Source organism: Dreissena polymorpha, chromosome 9 (genome assembly GCF_020536995.1).
Source record: "Dreissena polymorpha isolate Duluth1 chromosome 9, UMN_Dpol_1.0, whole genome shotgun sequence".
NCBI lineage: Eukaryota > Metazoa > Mollusca > Bivalvia > Myida > Dreissenidae > Dreissena > Dreissena polymorpha.
The window spans coordinates 84,137,259-84,153,575 of record NC_068363.1 but is presented as its reverse complement, the minus strand read 5'-3'; the positions used below and the strand labels follow the sequence as shown (position 1 = coordinate 84,153,575).

Genomic DNA, 16,317 nt, shown 5'->3' with positions numbered 1-16,317 from the left:
GAGAATTATTTTGATTCTAACACAGTCTTTACTCAAGATTTATACAATGCATATTATTTTTCTTGTGTTCTATTTTTATGTGAAGTAAAAATAACATTCGGCTGTTCTGTCGATCAGATCCGCGACTTTCATTCATAATTATATTACCACAGTATTACACTGGTGGAAAATGTAGCGGCATGTTTTGTTTAGTTACAGCGCTAGCTTTTAGTGTATAAGGTCCGCCCATAATTATTGCAGAATAACCCATAGACGATTTTCTTTTTGTTTACCGGTATGTGAAAGTTTTCACGTGCCGTGTTAGAATCGTTTTTTACTTCTATCTCAGATATTATTAAATTCATTACAGTTTACAGTGATAACAATACATTACAATCACAACATATTGTTTTGTATCACATGCACGTCAATTAATGTCGAAGACCGATTATAATTAAACCAGTGCGCGCCGTCACATTAGCAGACAAAACCGCCATAACAATGATAACTATCAATAGACACACAATGACGCTGATAATCGATCAATATGTACATCAAAGGCCTTAAGTCTCTTAAATTATTTTGCGATTTTTTCAGTTTGAAAATTTTTCGAACACCCTCATTAATTTCGGACGCGTCTTTTATCGCTCCGCTGGTCACAAGTTTTTGATTCTTGGTCTGAGTGATGTGCAATAAACCGGTCCTGACCGGTTTAGAGACTGCAGCGAATGGTTTATAACACCTAATCAAGATAAGAATGTCATTAGGGTGTGTTAGCATGTGCTGTGTGTAATCAAATTGATGACATGGGAATTTTAGCAAACAGAATCGGACCGACTGTTTGGGATTTTCAATTGGTCTTTCATGACTCCAATCTGTCTAGGACCGCCAAAACCAAAAACAATATGATCCCTGGTATTAGGTGTTGTCCCTGATTGGCCTGTACAGTCAGCATATGATATCAGGGACAACACTTTTCACTTTTATGGTATTTTTTGTTTTGAGGAAGTCTCTTCATGGCAAAATCAAGTTAAGTGTCATCTTTCATAAGCCTTAGCAGACTGGACTGCATGCATTAAGTGTCATCTTTCATAAGCCTTAGCAGACTGGACTGCATGCATTAAGTGTCATCTTTCATAAGCCTTAGCAGACTGGACTGCATGCATTAAGTGTCATCTTTCATAAGCCTTAGCAGACTGGACTGCATGCATTAAGCCCACTTTTCCCAGAACAAAACTCAAACATCAAGCATACTTCAAGTCTCTTTTTCTCAGCTTTCAGCTGACGTATCTCCTCAATATATTGCTGAATTTTATCCTCTTCCCTCGGGCTACTTGACTCAGTGCTACTTGTATTCTGTAACAGACATAAATACATCATTAACATCTAATGTTGTCAGTTTCGAAATTAATAATAAACCAGCTTCCTTTCTTAAAAGTATGCTGCTGGGTAGACAACAATTACATTTGTGTGACTCCAACTGTTCACCATCTAACCACAAGCAGAGATAACAAAATTACAAAACAGTGACACCTGTCTAACTAACCTTGAAAATGAACCGATATGAAAATATGTTCTTACATAGATGAATGATCATTTTAACAGTTTAAAGTTTTATTATCATATCTAGAACATGTTTTAAATTTATAAATAATAATCTTTTATCTTATCATCCTTCGCAAAAAAGTGCTTTGACCTGTGTGTGTGTGTGTGTGTGTGTGTGTAACAAAACAAGAATAGATATCAGAATTGTGAACCTGCACCAATCCCTAAAAGAAAATACCACATAAATCTTTAACATATTGTTTATACACTTTGTAACAAAATTACACTGCAACTGAATTAAGAAAGTATTTCTAAAATTTTGAAGTAAAAGTGCTAACATAATATATACATTTTATCTTGAATATGTTTCCTTAGATTTTTTCCATGTTTAGCTTGTACTGCAGAAGCATTTTTAAATAGCACAAGGCAATTATCAAAGCATCAGCTATGAACAATTTCAAGAAGCTACTGACTGTCTATTTCAATGTTCAACTTAGCAAGACCTCTAAATGAGGCAATTTATAGCAAAGACTCCACTCTCCATATCTAACTGATTTAAATCAGTCAATTTCTGGCACAAAGTAAATCGTGAAAACGAGGGAAAGTCACTTCTACTTTATGTAATAAATGTGCAAAGTTAATATGTCTCGTGCAAAGTCCCAGAACAAATCCACGACATTAAATATAATTTAATCAATTATACAGTTTTTTTTGTAGGATATTGGTTCTCTGTGGTTTTTGGTCATCAACCAATATTGACGTAGAAGGAGTTTACTTCTTGTCACATTCAATAATCTGGTAACAATGGAAACAATTGATAAAAAACAACACTTAATCTAACAAATTACAGTATTGTTAAGTTTTATCTAGGCACAATCAACAATCTGCTGCGCCTCTTTATTAATCCTTAACCATGCCCTTTTTTAATATAAAACATAAACCTTTTCAATTAAATATGTACTGTGACATTTTAAGCAGAATCACAGCACACATAATGCCTGTTTTGAAATAAAGAGTTCCAATCTGACATTCTGGATTCAACACTATTAGCAGTTTTACATTCTGGATTCAACACTATTAGCAGTTTTACATTCTGGATTCAACACTATTAGCAGTTTTACATTCTGGATTCAACACTATTAGCAGTTTTAACTATTAGCAGTTTTACATTCTGGATTCAACACTAATAGCAGTTTTACATTCTGTATTAAACACTATTAGCAGCTTTACATTGTGTATTCAACACTATTAGCAGTTTTACATTCTGGATTCAACACTATTAGCAGTTTTACATTCTGGATTCAACACTATTAGCAGTTTTACATTCTGGATTCAACACTATAAGCAGTTTTACATTCTGTATTCAACACTATTAGCAGTTTTACATTCTGTATTCAACACTTTTAGCAGTTTTAACTATAAGCAGTTTTACATTCTGGATTCAACACTAATAGCAGTTTTACATTCTGTATTAAACACAATTAGCAGTTTTACATTCTGGATTCAACACTATTAGCAGTTTTACATTCTGGATTCAACACTATTAGCAGTTTTACATTCTGGATTCAACACTATTAGCAGTTTTACATTATGGATTCAACGCAATTAGCAGTTTTACATTCTGGATTCAACGCAATTACCAGTTTTACATTCTGGATTCAACACTATTAGCAGTTTTACATTCTGGATTCAAAACTATTAGCAGTTTTACATTCTGGATTCAACACTATTAGCAGTTTTACATTCTGGATTCAACACTATTAGCAGTTTTACATTCTGGATTCAACACTATTAGCAGTTTTACATTCTGGATTCAACGCAATTAGCAGTTTTACATTCTGGATTCAACGCAATTAGCAGTTTTACATTCTGGATTAAACACTATTAGCAGTTTTACATTCTGGATTCAACACTATTAGCAGTTTTACATTCTGGATTCAACACTATTAGCAGTTTTACATTCTGGATTCAACACTATTAGCAGTTTTACATTCTGGATTCAACACTATTAGCAGCTTGACATTCTGGATTCAACACTATTAGCAGTTTTACATTCTGGATTCAACACTATTAGCAGTTTTACATTCTGGATTCAACACTATTAGCAGTTTTACATTCTCGATTCAACACTATAAGCAGCTTTACATTCTGGATTCAACACTATTAGCAGTTTTACATTCTGGATTCAACACTATTAGCAGTTTTACATTCTGGATTCAACACTATTAGCAGTTTTGCATTCTGGATATAACACTATAAGCAGCTTTACATTCTGGATTCAACACTATTAGCAGTTTTACATTCTGGATTCAACACTATTAGCAGTTTTACATTCTGGATTCAACACTATTAGCAGTTTTACATTCTGGATTCAACACTATTAGCAGTTTTACATTCTGGATTCAACACTATTAGCAGTTTTACATTCTGGATTCAACACTATAAGCAGTTTTACATTCTGGATTCAACACTATTAGCAGTTTTACATTCTGGATTCAACACTATAAGCAGTTTTACATTCTGGATTCAACACTATTAGCAGTTTTACATTCTGGATTCAACACTATTAGCAGTTTTACATTTTAAACATTATCACACTTATGCTCGATGACAAATGCTTAATAACTGAAAGGTTTTTCTTATTTCAGAAACAGATATAAATCTGTTAGAACATATAAACAGATATAAATCTGTTAGAACATACATGATAAACATGGAAACTAATATTACAAAGTCTTCTTGTTAGCTTGTTCTGGTTATTTTGTTTTAATGAGGTATTATAAATTACATAGTAGTATTGGTGAAAGATTATCTTTCATACACGTTTCTATATACAAGCAGTTCAAACACAGATGATATATTAAACAATCTCTGAAACTACATAATCTACTTTGAATTCTTTTTCAAATATTTCTTTAGAGAATTAAATGATGACAGAAAGAAAGAAAGCTAGCATACAATGGTAGGATGATAAAGAAACAAGAGGGCCTCAAAGGCCCAAAGTCGCTCACCTGAGCTTCAACTGACCTGTTCTGTGCAGCCCAAGATGTCATAAGAACAAAATGTTCTTACCAACTTTCATGACTAGTTAAAACCCTGGCAGCCTCCTTTTTCTACAGACCAAAACCATTTTTATACACATCCAAGATATCATTTAAACAAATATTCTGACAAAGTTTCATGAAGATTCATGAAGCCATATAAGAAAAAATGCCCAGCCCCTTTGTGGCCATATTTTTCAAACAACTGGATTTATTTTCAAACTTGTCCAAGATATCTTTGGGACGAATCTTCTGACAATGTTTCATGATGATCAGACAATAATTTTGGATTCTAGAGTGTTAACAAGGTTTTACTATAGCTATATAAGAAAAATGCCACGCCCCCTTGACAGCCATGTTTTCCACCAACCGGAACCATTTTCAAACTCATCCAAGATATCATTGGGACAAATCGTCTGACCAAGTTACATGATGATCGGACAATGAATGTGGCCTCTAGAGTGTTAATAAGGTTTTACTCAAGCAATATATAGCCATATTAGGAAAAATGCCCTGCCCCCTGGTTGCCATGTTTTTAAAGCAACCGAAACCATTTTCGAACTCATCCAAGATATTATTGGAACAAATCTTCTGACCAAATTTCATGACTATCAGAAAATATAAGTGGCCTCTTGCGTGTTAACAAGGTTTTACAATAGCCATATGAGGAAAAATGCCCTGCCCCCTGGCGGCCATGTTTTCAACCAACCGGCATCATTTTTAAACTCGTCCAAGATATTATTGGGATGAATCTTCTGACCAGGTTTCATGAAGATCGGACAATAAATGTGGCCTCTAGAGTGTAAACAAGATTTAACTATAGCCCCTTGGCAGCCATGTTTTTCAAGCAAACGTAACCAATTTCAAACTCATCCAAGATATTATTGAGACCAATCTTCTGACCAAATTTCATGAAGATTGGACAATAAATGTGACTTCTAGAGTGTTAACAGGGCAAAAAATGTTGACGCTGCACGCCAGACAAAAGGCGATCACAAAAGCTCACCATGAGCAGATTGCCCTCAGGGGAGCTAAAAATTAATGTATTTGTAGAAATTGTATGAGGAGTACATAAGCAAACAGCTAAACAAGCGATGTGTTTGTAAGAAACACAATGCCCCCTACTCGCTGCTTTGAAGGACAACCTTGACCTTTCACCACTCAAAATGTGCAGCTCCATGAGATACACATGCATGCCAAATATCAAGTTGCTATCTTCAATATTGCAAAAGTTTAACCAACAAGTTTAACCAAGGTTAAGGTTTGGAGACAGAATGACAGACAGGCCAAAAACAATATACCCCCGATCAATCGATCGGGGGGCATAAACAATATTTGCAGACACAAAAGAGTCAAATAGTCTTTCCATGTCAGGGATCTTATGAGAAAGCAAACACTTGACAAGTATTTATCAGTTTACTTGCAATAATATCTTATATCTGATATTCATTAATGCATAGAGTCAGGGGTCTTGTAAGTGGGCGACTGGGGAAAAGATGACACCTTTCAGCCATTTTAGGAACTTAATCAAGATGAGAAGTTGTACATGATTCGTGTGGAATTATTCATTGAACCTGCCCATAAAATACTTTGTGACAGAAGGACAAAGTGAAAACTTACAAATAAGTATCATTAATGCCAATATTACTAGACACTACGACAGCAAGGATAGAGAGCTGCAGGAGTTACAAAATGAGATGTGTTAAAGCTACATGTTAGCTTCTTCGGCAAGGTGTTAGCGGCTACCGTCACCCAGGACATATAACACATGGCCTTACTTTAGCTGACACAATAGGGGGCTCTTCCTGCCCCATAAGTTTGACAGGTTCTTTTCTTACTGGCTCCATCTTTACTGGATTTACCTTTTCCTCTTTAATAGGTGCAGGCGATGAGGCCTGAAATGAAACATATACATGATGCAATGAAATGTGGATTCACCAAAATAAAAATATATGGTTTCTCTTTTCAGAAATGACAATTTACATATTTTTTGGTTTAACAATTCATAGCATATTTTCAAAAATTAAATTAATAAACACAACATGTAATTTGCATCAGAAAGGTAAATGAACAAATCACATTAATTGATTTTTAAAATTTAATTAGTATGTTGTATGCATATTTGTGAAAGTCCATGAGATCTACTGAGCTTTTCATCAAATAAGTCAATGGCTACACATCTACAAAGGTGGATAAATAAATGCCCTTTGGGTAAAGACGTTTAAGTAATAACAGGCAAAAAATAAATAAACAAGACTATTGTCAAGCAATATAAGTCTCCTACCGGCTCCACCATTGTCAGAAATTCCAGATTTTTAAAATTATATATTTGTTGCCATAGCAACCAAATTTTTTTATTTAGGAACAAAACGAAATGACGTGCATAATGTCCATATTGCCATCTATCCATGTTTCAAGTTTCATGAAAAAATATTAAGAACTATAAAAGTTATTGCAGGATCCAGAAAACCACCATTTTCAGCAGTATGTCTAGTCTATTTGTTGGCATAGCATCCAGAATTTTTTACGTCGTAACGAAATGAAATGACGGGCATAATGTCCATATTGCCATCTATCCATGTTTAAGTTTCATGAAAAAATATTAAGAACTTTATAAGTTATCGCAGGATCCAGAAAAACCACCATTTTCAGCAGTATTTCTAGTCTATTTGTTGCCATAGCAACCATAATTTTTGACGTAGGATCGAAATGAAATGACGTGCATAATGTCCATATTGCCATCTATCCATGTTCCAAGTTTCATGAAAAAATATTAAGAACTTTTAAAGTTATCGCAGGATCCAGAAAAGTGTGACAGACGGACGGAGACAAAACCATAAGTCCCCTCCGGTGAAACCAGTAGGGGACTAACAAGATATGTGTCCATAAGGCAAAGATGTTCCCTCAATCCACTTTTGTCTCATAACTCTAAATATGAAAAAAATCAATCTTGCTCTGACAGTCTTTTAGACTCACACACCAAAAATAAGATAAATATCTAAATGCATATCGCAAAACTGCCAGAAAAGTTTTGATTTAGAGAAAATAGCTAAGTCCAAAGCCCGTATTTTCATCAAAAACCAATGGACTGGAACTTCATCTGTAGGTCATGCAGGTAGACTCTCACACCAAAAAAAATCCGTAAAAGTATTATTAAGAAGAAAATGCCTGTGCAAGGCCCATAACTTTGTCAAAAAATCAATGGACCAGAACGAACATCCTACTTGAACTGGAATTCATGAGGGTGGGCTTACCTACCAAAAATCAGGAAAATATCTCAAAGCATTCCAGAAAAAATTACCGAGTATTATCATTTTCAAGAAAATTCGAAATATTGTAAGTTCATTAAAAATTAAAGAATCTCAAACTTGATCTGTCAGCCATGCAGACACACCAAAAAAAAATCAAAGTTCTGCAACAAAACATGATTTTGATATTAAACTTGTGTACGTAGATGCACATACCAAAAATCAGGTATATATCTTGATACCTTTAGGAACAAACTCAGGAATCAATATACCAGACGAACTGATAGGTTAGCTGTCTATATTTCTGGCATTTTTTCCCCCATAATTTCTGACATTAAACAGAAACAAGAGATGTGTTTGTCAGAAACACAATACCACCTATTGTGCCGCTTTGAAATAAAATTTCAATATTTCATTTGGCAGGTTAACAAATTATCTCCCTTTTAAAGCTTATTACTTCCATTGGATTGTATTTTTTGACTTTTGACCTTAAAGGATGACCTTGACCTTTCACCACTCAAAATGTGCAGCTTCATGAGATATACATGCATGCAAACTATCAAGTTGCAATCTTCAATATTAAAAAAAAGTTATGAGCAAACTTTAACGAAGATTAAAGTTTTGGTAAAAGTTTTGGAACACACACATACAATGACAGACAGACAGACCAAAAACAGTATACCCCCGATCTTTCGATCCGGGGGCATAAACATGAATCCAAATACATTCAGCCAGGGGGAGCACAGTCAATTCAAAACATGAACAGTATTGAGAACACGGTCAATCTTGAGCTAAAACTTATGGTTTACACTATTTCATCAAGATAAAGTACAACACACACTCTAGACCACAGAGGCTTTAAAGCCACATATTCACATTTGTGCAATCTGATTGCTATACATTTGTGCAATCTAATTGCTATACATTTGTGCAATCTGATTGCTATACATTTTTGCAATCTGATAGCTATGCATTTGTGCAATCTCATTGCTAAATATTTGTGCAATCTGAATAATTGCTATACATTTGTACAAACTGATTGCTATACATTTGTACAATCTGATTGCTATACATTTGTGCAATCTGATTGCTATACATTTATGCAATCTGATTGATATATATGTGTGCAATCTGATTGCTATACATTTGTGCAATCCCATTGCTATATGTGTGCAATCTGATTGCTATATATGTGTGCAATCTGATTGCTATACATGTGTGCAATCTGATTGCTATAAATGTGTGCAATCTGATTGCTATACATTTGTGCAACCTCAGTCCTATATATCTGTGCAATTTCATTGCTATACATTTGTGCAATCTCATTGCTATACATTCGTGCAATCTCATTGCTAATCATGTGTGCAATCTAATTGCTATACATTTGTACAATCTAATTGCTATACATTTGTGCAATCTCATTTCTAATAATTTGTGCAATCTTATTGTTATACATTTGTGCAATCTCATTGCTATATATATTTGTGCAATCTCATTGCTATACATTTGTGCAATCTCATTGCTATATATATTTGTGCAATCTCATTGCTATACATTTGTGCAATCTCATTGCTATACATTTGTGCAATCGCATTGCTACACATTTTGCAATCTCAATGCTATACATTTTGTGCAATCTCATTGCTACACATTTTGCAATCTCAATGCTATACATTTGTGCAATCTCAATGCTATACATTTGTGCAATCTCATTGCTATACATTTGTGCAATCTCATTGCTATACATTTGTGCAATCTCATTGCTGTACATTTGTGCAATCTCATTGCTATACATTTGTGCAATCGCATTGCTTCACATTTTGCAATCTCAATGCTATACATTTTGTGCAATCTCAATGCTTTACATTTGTGCAATCGTATTGCTACACATTTTGAATCTCAATGCTATACATTTTGTGCAATCTCATTGCTATACATTTGTGCACTCTCATTGCTATCACAAAAACTTACCACAGAGTTACCAGTTGGATCAAGCACACATTTCAGCTTTGAGTCCATCAGCTTATCTGGGGACACATCTCTCCACTGAAATCGTGCAATGCAGATGAATCTGACGAAAGTATACCAAGCATGTAGCGAACAACACTTATTATAAAGCAAGCAAAACTTTTGTGTTTTGGTAATTTGATTGTGTTCATGGGAATTCCTTTGTACTATGAATTTAAGAAGAGACAATGATATGTCAACGTCTTAAGACAATTAATTAAGATAAGAACCCAGATACAAATTATTCTATGTTTCACACCAGCACAGAAAAAGAAGACACTCAACAGGCACCACTTGGGCTCTACGAAAAATAACGATATTGTTTCACAATGTGTTTGACTTGCTATAGATGTATAGGTGTTACATAGGTTTTCCTTACCAGCTGGTCCTGGTTGTCAATCTTCCCATCAGGGGCAAACATGGTTTGCACCATGAACTTGTGCTTGTTCTTCTCTGTCGGGTCATAGTCAAACGGCTGCAGCATTACTGAAACAGTGATTTTGTTAACAATTTGTATTATGTGAGTCCCAGGACTATCTAGGCTACAAAAGTACAAGTCCCACAGCTACAAGTATGCATCCTATTAACTGTTATGAATTCCTTAAAACAATCTAATGAAAATAAAGATTGCATAAGTTTTTGTTATATTCCCTGAATAACATTTCTTTTTATAATAACAGTTTTAACATAACACACAATAAGACTAGAATAATCATTGACTGGTAATAATGTCAACTACAACAAGTAACTAGACAATTGACTGACTAGTACAGGTATGACTAGAATTGACTTGATCAACCTATCATCACAAATGAGAAGATTTTTCAGCTCATAACTCCTTCTTTCTCTAGCTTGCTGCCAGTTTTAACTTAAAATCATTGTGGGTTCTGTAATTTTGAGGTAAAATCAAAAGAGTGTATGCATCCTGCTCTCTCACGGGATTTACATTTATGCATTCACAACAAAAAGTTTTCCCATTAAGGTTAAAAAATCAGTGCACATAGTCAATTTTTTTCTATTTTGCGCAAAGTAAGAAAACCTTGTCGTCAAATGCAAGAACACATAAATACAAACTTTGGTCAGAACCATATTATTTTAACCTTAGTGTCAAGCTACTTGAAATCAGATTCATTCATTTCAGACTGAAATGTGGTCCAATCAGGAAATGATTTGTGGAATTGCACTATTGCTCTATCTTATTCTACATACCAGCGACAGTGACAGACTGCCTTGGTTCGATGATGCCACTGTTTGGTCTGACACAGTACCGTTTTGGGGCAGTGGTCTTCACTTTGAAACATACCCTCTTGTCAGAAGGGTTCCTCAAATGAAGGTCTGCTGTGACCACTTCAGTGAATGGACCTAAGCAAAAAATAATTCAGCAATTATTGGACAGAAAAAAGTTTTTTTTAAAGCCAGCATTGGTCAACTAAATCAAAATACACACACATCACAATTCACATTTTATCATTTGTTCTTGAAGACAAGTTTTTTTAATGAAACCTTGTCGGATAAATGGCCAGATTTTCAAGATATACCGGTACTCTTGATTGTCCCAAATTGTGATTTTTAGGATAAAAAATGATATTGGAAAATACAGTTAAGTTGAATGCCTGCAGAGTTTTTCTCATTCGTTTGTGTTTTTATTAACATTACATACACATAAAAGTGCTTCTCGATAAAATTTTTATTTTAATTCTCTCCCATTGGATGAGGTATTGAAAAAATTTACATTTACATTTTTATTTCACAATCAATATATGTAATCCCCATAGAAAGTTTATACATGTATTTGTTAAGACCTCAGACAATTTTAGGCAATTTTTTCATATATATGTACCGGTACGTGGAAACCTACGGTATTGAACTCACAATATTTGAAATCTATGCGACAAAGAAGTATGTTAGCAGAGATTTCTTATGTTGATATTTATATTCATCCCACCATTAATAACAAAATCACTCAAGTGTGCACATTACTATAAACTATTATTTATAACCTATGGTTGTAGATTAGTAAATAGCTGTGATTTTTAGACCATTAAAATTGCTATTAATTTAATAAAATTACGTTTTTTTCTTTTGATTTTTTTTTCAATCTTGTATATACTGTAATGATGTTTATAACGCATGTAAGTTTGTCCAATACTAATGAAGTGTGATTTATAAAGTGACCATTAATTTTACTTTTCTTACCACTCTTCACACCTACACAAACGATGTATTGGATTTATGAATGTGGGTCAATCGGGACGACCACATTTCCAATAACCCACAGACCCATTCCTCAAATGTTACAGAGTCCAATAAATAAATATGAAAAAATTCCCAAATAAAATTTTACACGTTCATTGAACAACACTTTATTTCAGATCATACACTGTAAACTAATGTCAACATTGTTGACAGGTTCATTCGGATATGAAAAGATATGAAAATATCAAAATAACACATTACTTGCATATTACCAAATCCTCCATCCAACCAAGATCTTTATTTGTTGAAATAACAACTGTCTGCCCAATGTTAATGTCAAAATTCATCATGATTGAGGACTGACAGTAATTTAAAGTTCCTGAAATCAAATACATTTAACAAATATGTTTTATTATGCTGCAATTGAGCCTTGTTTTGAAATAAAAGGCAACAGCATTTCCGAATAAAAACATGATGCTTTAAAATTGTGCATTCCTCTTTTGAAAATCATTACATTGCAAACAATATCATTAAAAAATTCCAGAAGATTAAAATATATGTTTTACTTTGTTCTCTGTATATAGAAGGATATGTTTGCAATGTATTTTGTGAATGAACAGTGTGGTTATATTTCACATGACATTCATCTAAAAGACATCTATGCTGTCAAAAATGTGCTGTTTGAAAATTGTGATTGAATGTACAAAGTCATGTATTAAATAAATGATGTTTGAACTTTGAAAAGTACCATATTCATTATTTACTATATTGAAAACTGCATATTCTATTATGAAATGTGATTGTTTGTGCGCGCTATACATTCATACAACGCTATCCTGCCTCCTAGCTAAATGGGAAAAATTCATGTATTTATCGTAAATATTCATTATAGCCACCATTTTTATTCCAGAAAATACACCCTATAATCTTACACACTGAAGGGGCCGTTGTGGAAACAACAAAAAGTCAGTAACAGCAGATATGAACGGGGTGGCAACAGTCTTTTACAAAAATTAAAATGTTTGCAAACATTTCTTTGTCTGTGTTTGTGTTTGAACACTTCAACATTGGCAGCTAACGTTGGGCTGGTTAAAGTACATGTCAACAAGGTCTTTTTTGCAGGTAACGGTAGATGTCATCAGGGATTTCTTAGTGTTTTCCAGTTTAGTCCAGATTTTTGGCCCCATCATTGTTCATCACATTCATGCCTGTGTAGTGCGACAAACAAGTCAATAACCCCACCATAATGGATGAACAGTTTTACTTCAATACTGACATATCTCAACAACTGTAGCCCTGTCTCCCATGTGCAACAAAGTTATTATTCAGCATTCAAATGTCAAGCCCATGCTTTCCCACAGGAAGAATGTTATGATGTACATGAATTCTTATTTTCACATGCTTTACAAATAATGCATGTTGACTGTTAATCTGTTGCTAGAAAATTACAAAATTGTCATAAATATAGTGATACGCAACCCATGCTTCTTATCATAATGATGCTTTCTCTTTTGAAAGCTTAATTAATTATTCCAATGACCCAGATTATTTGATTGTGCAGTAGTAAAATTGCAGCCATTTTCAGTCTGATTTGGTAGTTTTATTGGCTTGAAATATTTTTTTCTCCATTTTTGCATTTAAGACAGCTTGCGTGTTATACATGGGGGCGTGCTATACATGGGAAAATTCGGTAATAGTATAAAGCATATATTATTAATGGATAACCACTTTTTCGCGCCGAAAAACGAAAACTAGTTGGCCATAAGTGTCAGAATTTTTCAAGTCCAAATGGGGACATTTCATAAAAAATGTCGGGACATTGACGACAAAGCGGGACAACAAAAACGATCAATCATACCACCTTTACTGTAGTCAGCAATAAGTCTATTTCTTCCAAAACCTCATAATGTATGGCCAATATTGACAATAAATGTGTCTAAGAATTTCATCAACACAGATGTTCTCCATTTTCCGGAAGTAAACACACGTGCACTATGCGGATGACTCCACAGTGATTTTTTCCCTTCTTTTGAAAGTACCTTTAAAAGGTAATTTCCCAATTGAAAAAAACTACAAAATTCCCAATTTCTGTCTGAAAATTTTCCAAAAGGAAGGCAAATTCCGCCAATTTTGTTCCAAAAGTGCATCATCTGCAAGTAAACAAACGAGAGCACCGCATAACGGGTGCCACGCTCGGCTGCTGGTGCAGTTTTGAATAGATGAAAACTTGTGAGATTTTTTTTTTAGAGGTCACAGTGACCTTGACCTTTATCCTAGTGACCCAAAAATGGGTGTGGCATGTAGAACTCATCAAGGGCAGCTACATATGAAGTTTCAAAGTTGTAGGTTGATGCACTTTGATTTTAGAGCGAATGTTCAAAACCTTGACAAAATGTTTAAGGTTTTAGCACGACACGGACGGCGGACAACACGACGACGGACACGACGAGCTGGCTATGACAATACCTCGGGTTTTCTCTGAAAACAGCCGAGCTAATAAAATGAGCACTTACACTTAACATTTCAAGCCAAAATGAATGTAAATCAATATTTTAGTAGATTTTTGCTTTTGTTATCAAGCAATTAAAAAAAACCTATAATTCCGAACTGGAACATTTCACGACGCGAATTTTCCCAATTTCAGTGTTTTAGCGATGATTTTTCCCAATTGGCATGGTACAGGTACTTTTCCCAATTTGCGAAGAAAAATCGCTGCTCCATAACGTGAAAAGTGGGGCATGCCTCTATTTGACATCCAATCAGGACAGAGGCATGTGTAAATCGTGTCAAGCGATGAGCGCCCATCGAGCACTGTTTTTATTTAACCAATCATAAAGTAAGTCTACCGGTAATCTTAGGTTGATGCAATATGACAAACTATTTTCTGAAAATTGGTCAAAAACGAAAGTAAATTTATTTGAAACATCCATGTGTATCGGTCAGCGCACAATTTTTTTTACACATCAAATTAGTGCTTTGACGGGTTTGTTAGCCTCAGGTTGTATAATATACAGAATACCGCGTAATAGTATCTTTGGACTTGATTCGGGCCATGAAATACAAATGCAGTCTGCTTTTTATTCACTAGGATAGACCTATCGCTAGCAATTAGCCAGCCCTATCATAACAAGAGATGTGTTTGTCAGAAACACAATGCCCCCTATTGCGCTGCTTTGAAATAAAATTTCAATATATCATTTGGCAGGTTTAGAAATTATCTCCCTTTTAAAGCTTATTACTTCCCTTGGATTGTATTTTTTACTTTCGACCTTGAAGGATGACCTTGACCTTTCACCACTCAAAATGTGCAGCTCTATGAGATACACATGCATGCCAAATATGAATTTGCTATCTTCAATAAAGCAATTGTTAGGGCCAATGTAAAAGTTTTTGGACAAACGCACAGACTGACAGACAGACAGTTCAACTGCAGGGCATAAAAACACCATGGTGTGAATGCCCGATAAAATCAATAATTTGCAGATGGATTGCTGATAAGGTGTCAAAAACAATACTCGTGCACTCGACTATAGTTTGTTAATAGGGGGCAATAAAGGGATAAGCGATGGTAATTTTAAGCCAGACAGAGCTTGAATAGCGAATTTTATTGTGAACTTAGGCCTAAAAAAAAAAAAGGTTTGTTTCTAGTTACATGCCCCAAAAAATGTGGTTCAGTAGGTAGGCTTTTTTCTTTTTCTTATCACAACACTTAATTGAACATTTAACTCAATGAGAATGTCATTATTTTCAAGTATCAGCAGTGTGAAATGCATGACGACATACAGTTTGTCAATCAGTTCCCGATAATCAGCAGTTCCGATTAATTTGATTTAATTTTCCATAATGCCACAATAAAAACAAAATGACAAGTGTCTAAGGTATACATTAGGTAAAGGAATAAATCAACAAAGTTTTAGCAAGAAAGCTTTTGTATTATGCTTACAGGGGGGATAAAAAAGTTAACTGGATCTGATTGAATGAGTTATGTTTTGAAATGTGCATATGGATATAGAAGGCTGTATTATTTTCAAATAAACCTTTTGCTGATTAAAAAACAAACGCCATGACATGTTTTTGAAATACTTATTCTGTAAGTTGAATGATTTTTCATAATTTTCCGAAGGGTGAACTTTAATTTGCTATTTTTAAAAAAAAACTGCATATGCTGTCTGGCCTAACCTGTTATCATACAAAATAAATTTGGCCTTTATTTTTACATCTTCTTACATTGAAACTAAACCCGAAAGATATTATTGTGGTCAAACGAATTAACGTTTTCTGCCGGGTAATTCTAAACTGGT

The 16,317-nt window shown here is 34.3% G+C and overlaps 2 protein-coding genes across 17 annotated transcripts in view; one reads left to right on the top strand and one right to left on the bottom strand.

Moving 5' to 3' along the window:
• The window catches only part of LOC127845741 (DNA repair-scaffolding protein-like), a 590,230-nt gene that overhangs the window by 559,367 nt on the left and 14,546 nt on the right, over positions 1-16,317 (top strand). The gene's annotated exons all lie outside the window — the stretch shown is intronic.
• Positions 1-16,317, bottom strand: part of LOC127845750 (vesicle-associated membrane protein/synaptobrevin-binding protein-like) — a 257,512-nt gene that overhangs the window by 238,645 nt on the left and 2,550 nt on the right. For 3 of the 5 annotated variants that reach the window (XR_008033370.1, XR_008033371.1, XM_052376871.1), the window contains exons 2-6: positions 11,030-11,182; positions 10,200-10,306; positions 9,785-9,859; positions 6,344-6,460; positions 1,234-1,335 (exon numbers count right to left, since the gene is read on the bottom strand). Coding sequence is in view for 2 of the 5 variants with exons in the window: in XM_052376871.1 (XP_052232831.1) it covers positions 1,234-1,335; positions 6,344-6,460; positions 9,785-9,859; positions 10,200-10,306; positions 11,030-11,182 (554 nt within the window). In the remaining 3 variants the exon portion in view is untranslated. The remainder of the gene's footprint in view (positions 1-1,233; positions 1,336-6,343; positions 6,461-9,784; positions 9,860-10,199; positions 10,307-11,029; positions 11,183-16,317) is intronic. The other 2 variants (XR_008033372.1, XM_052376872.1) reach the window with 1 other exon arrangement.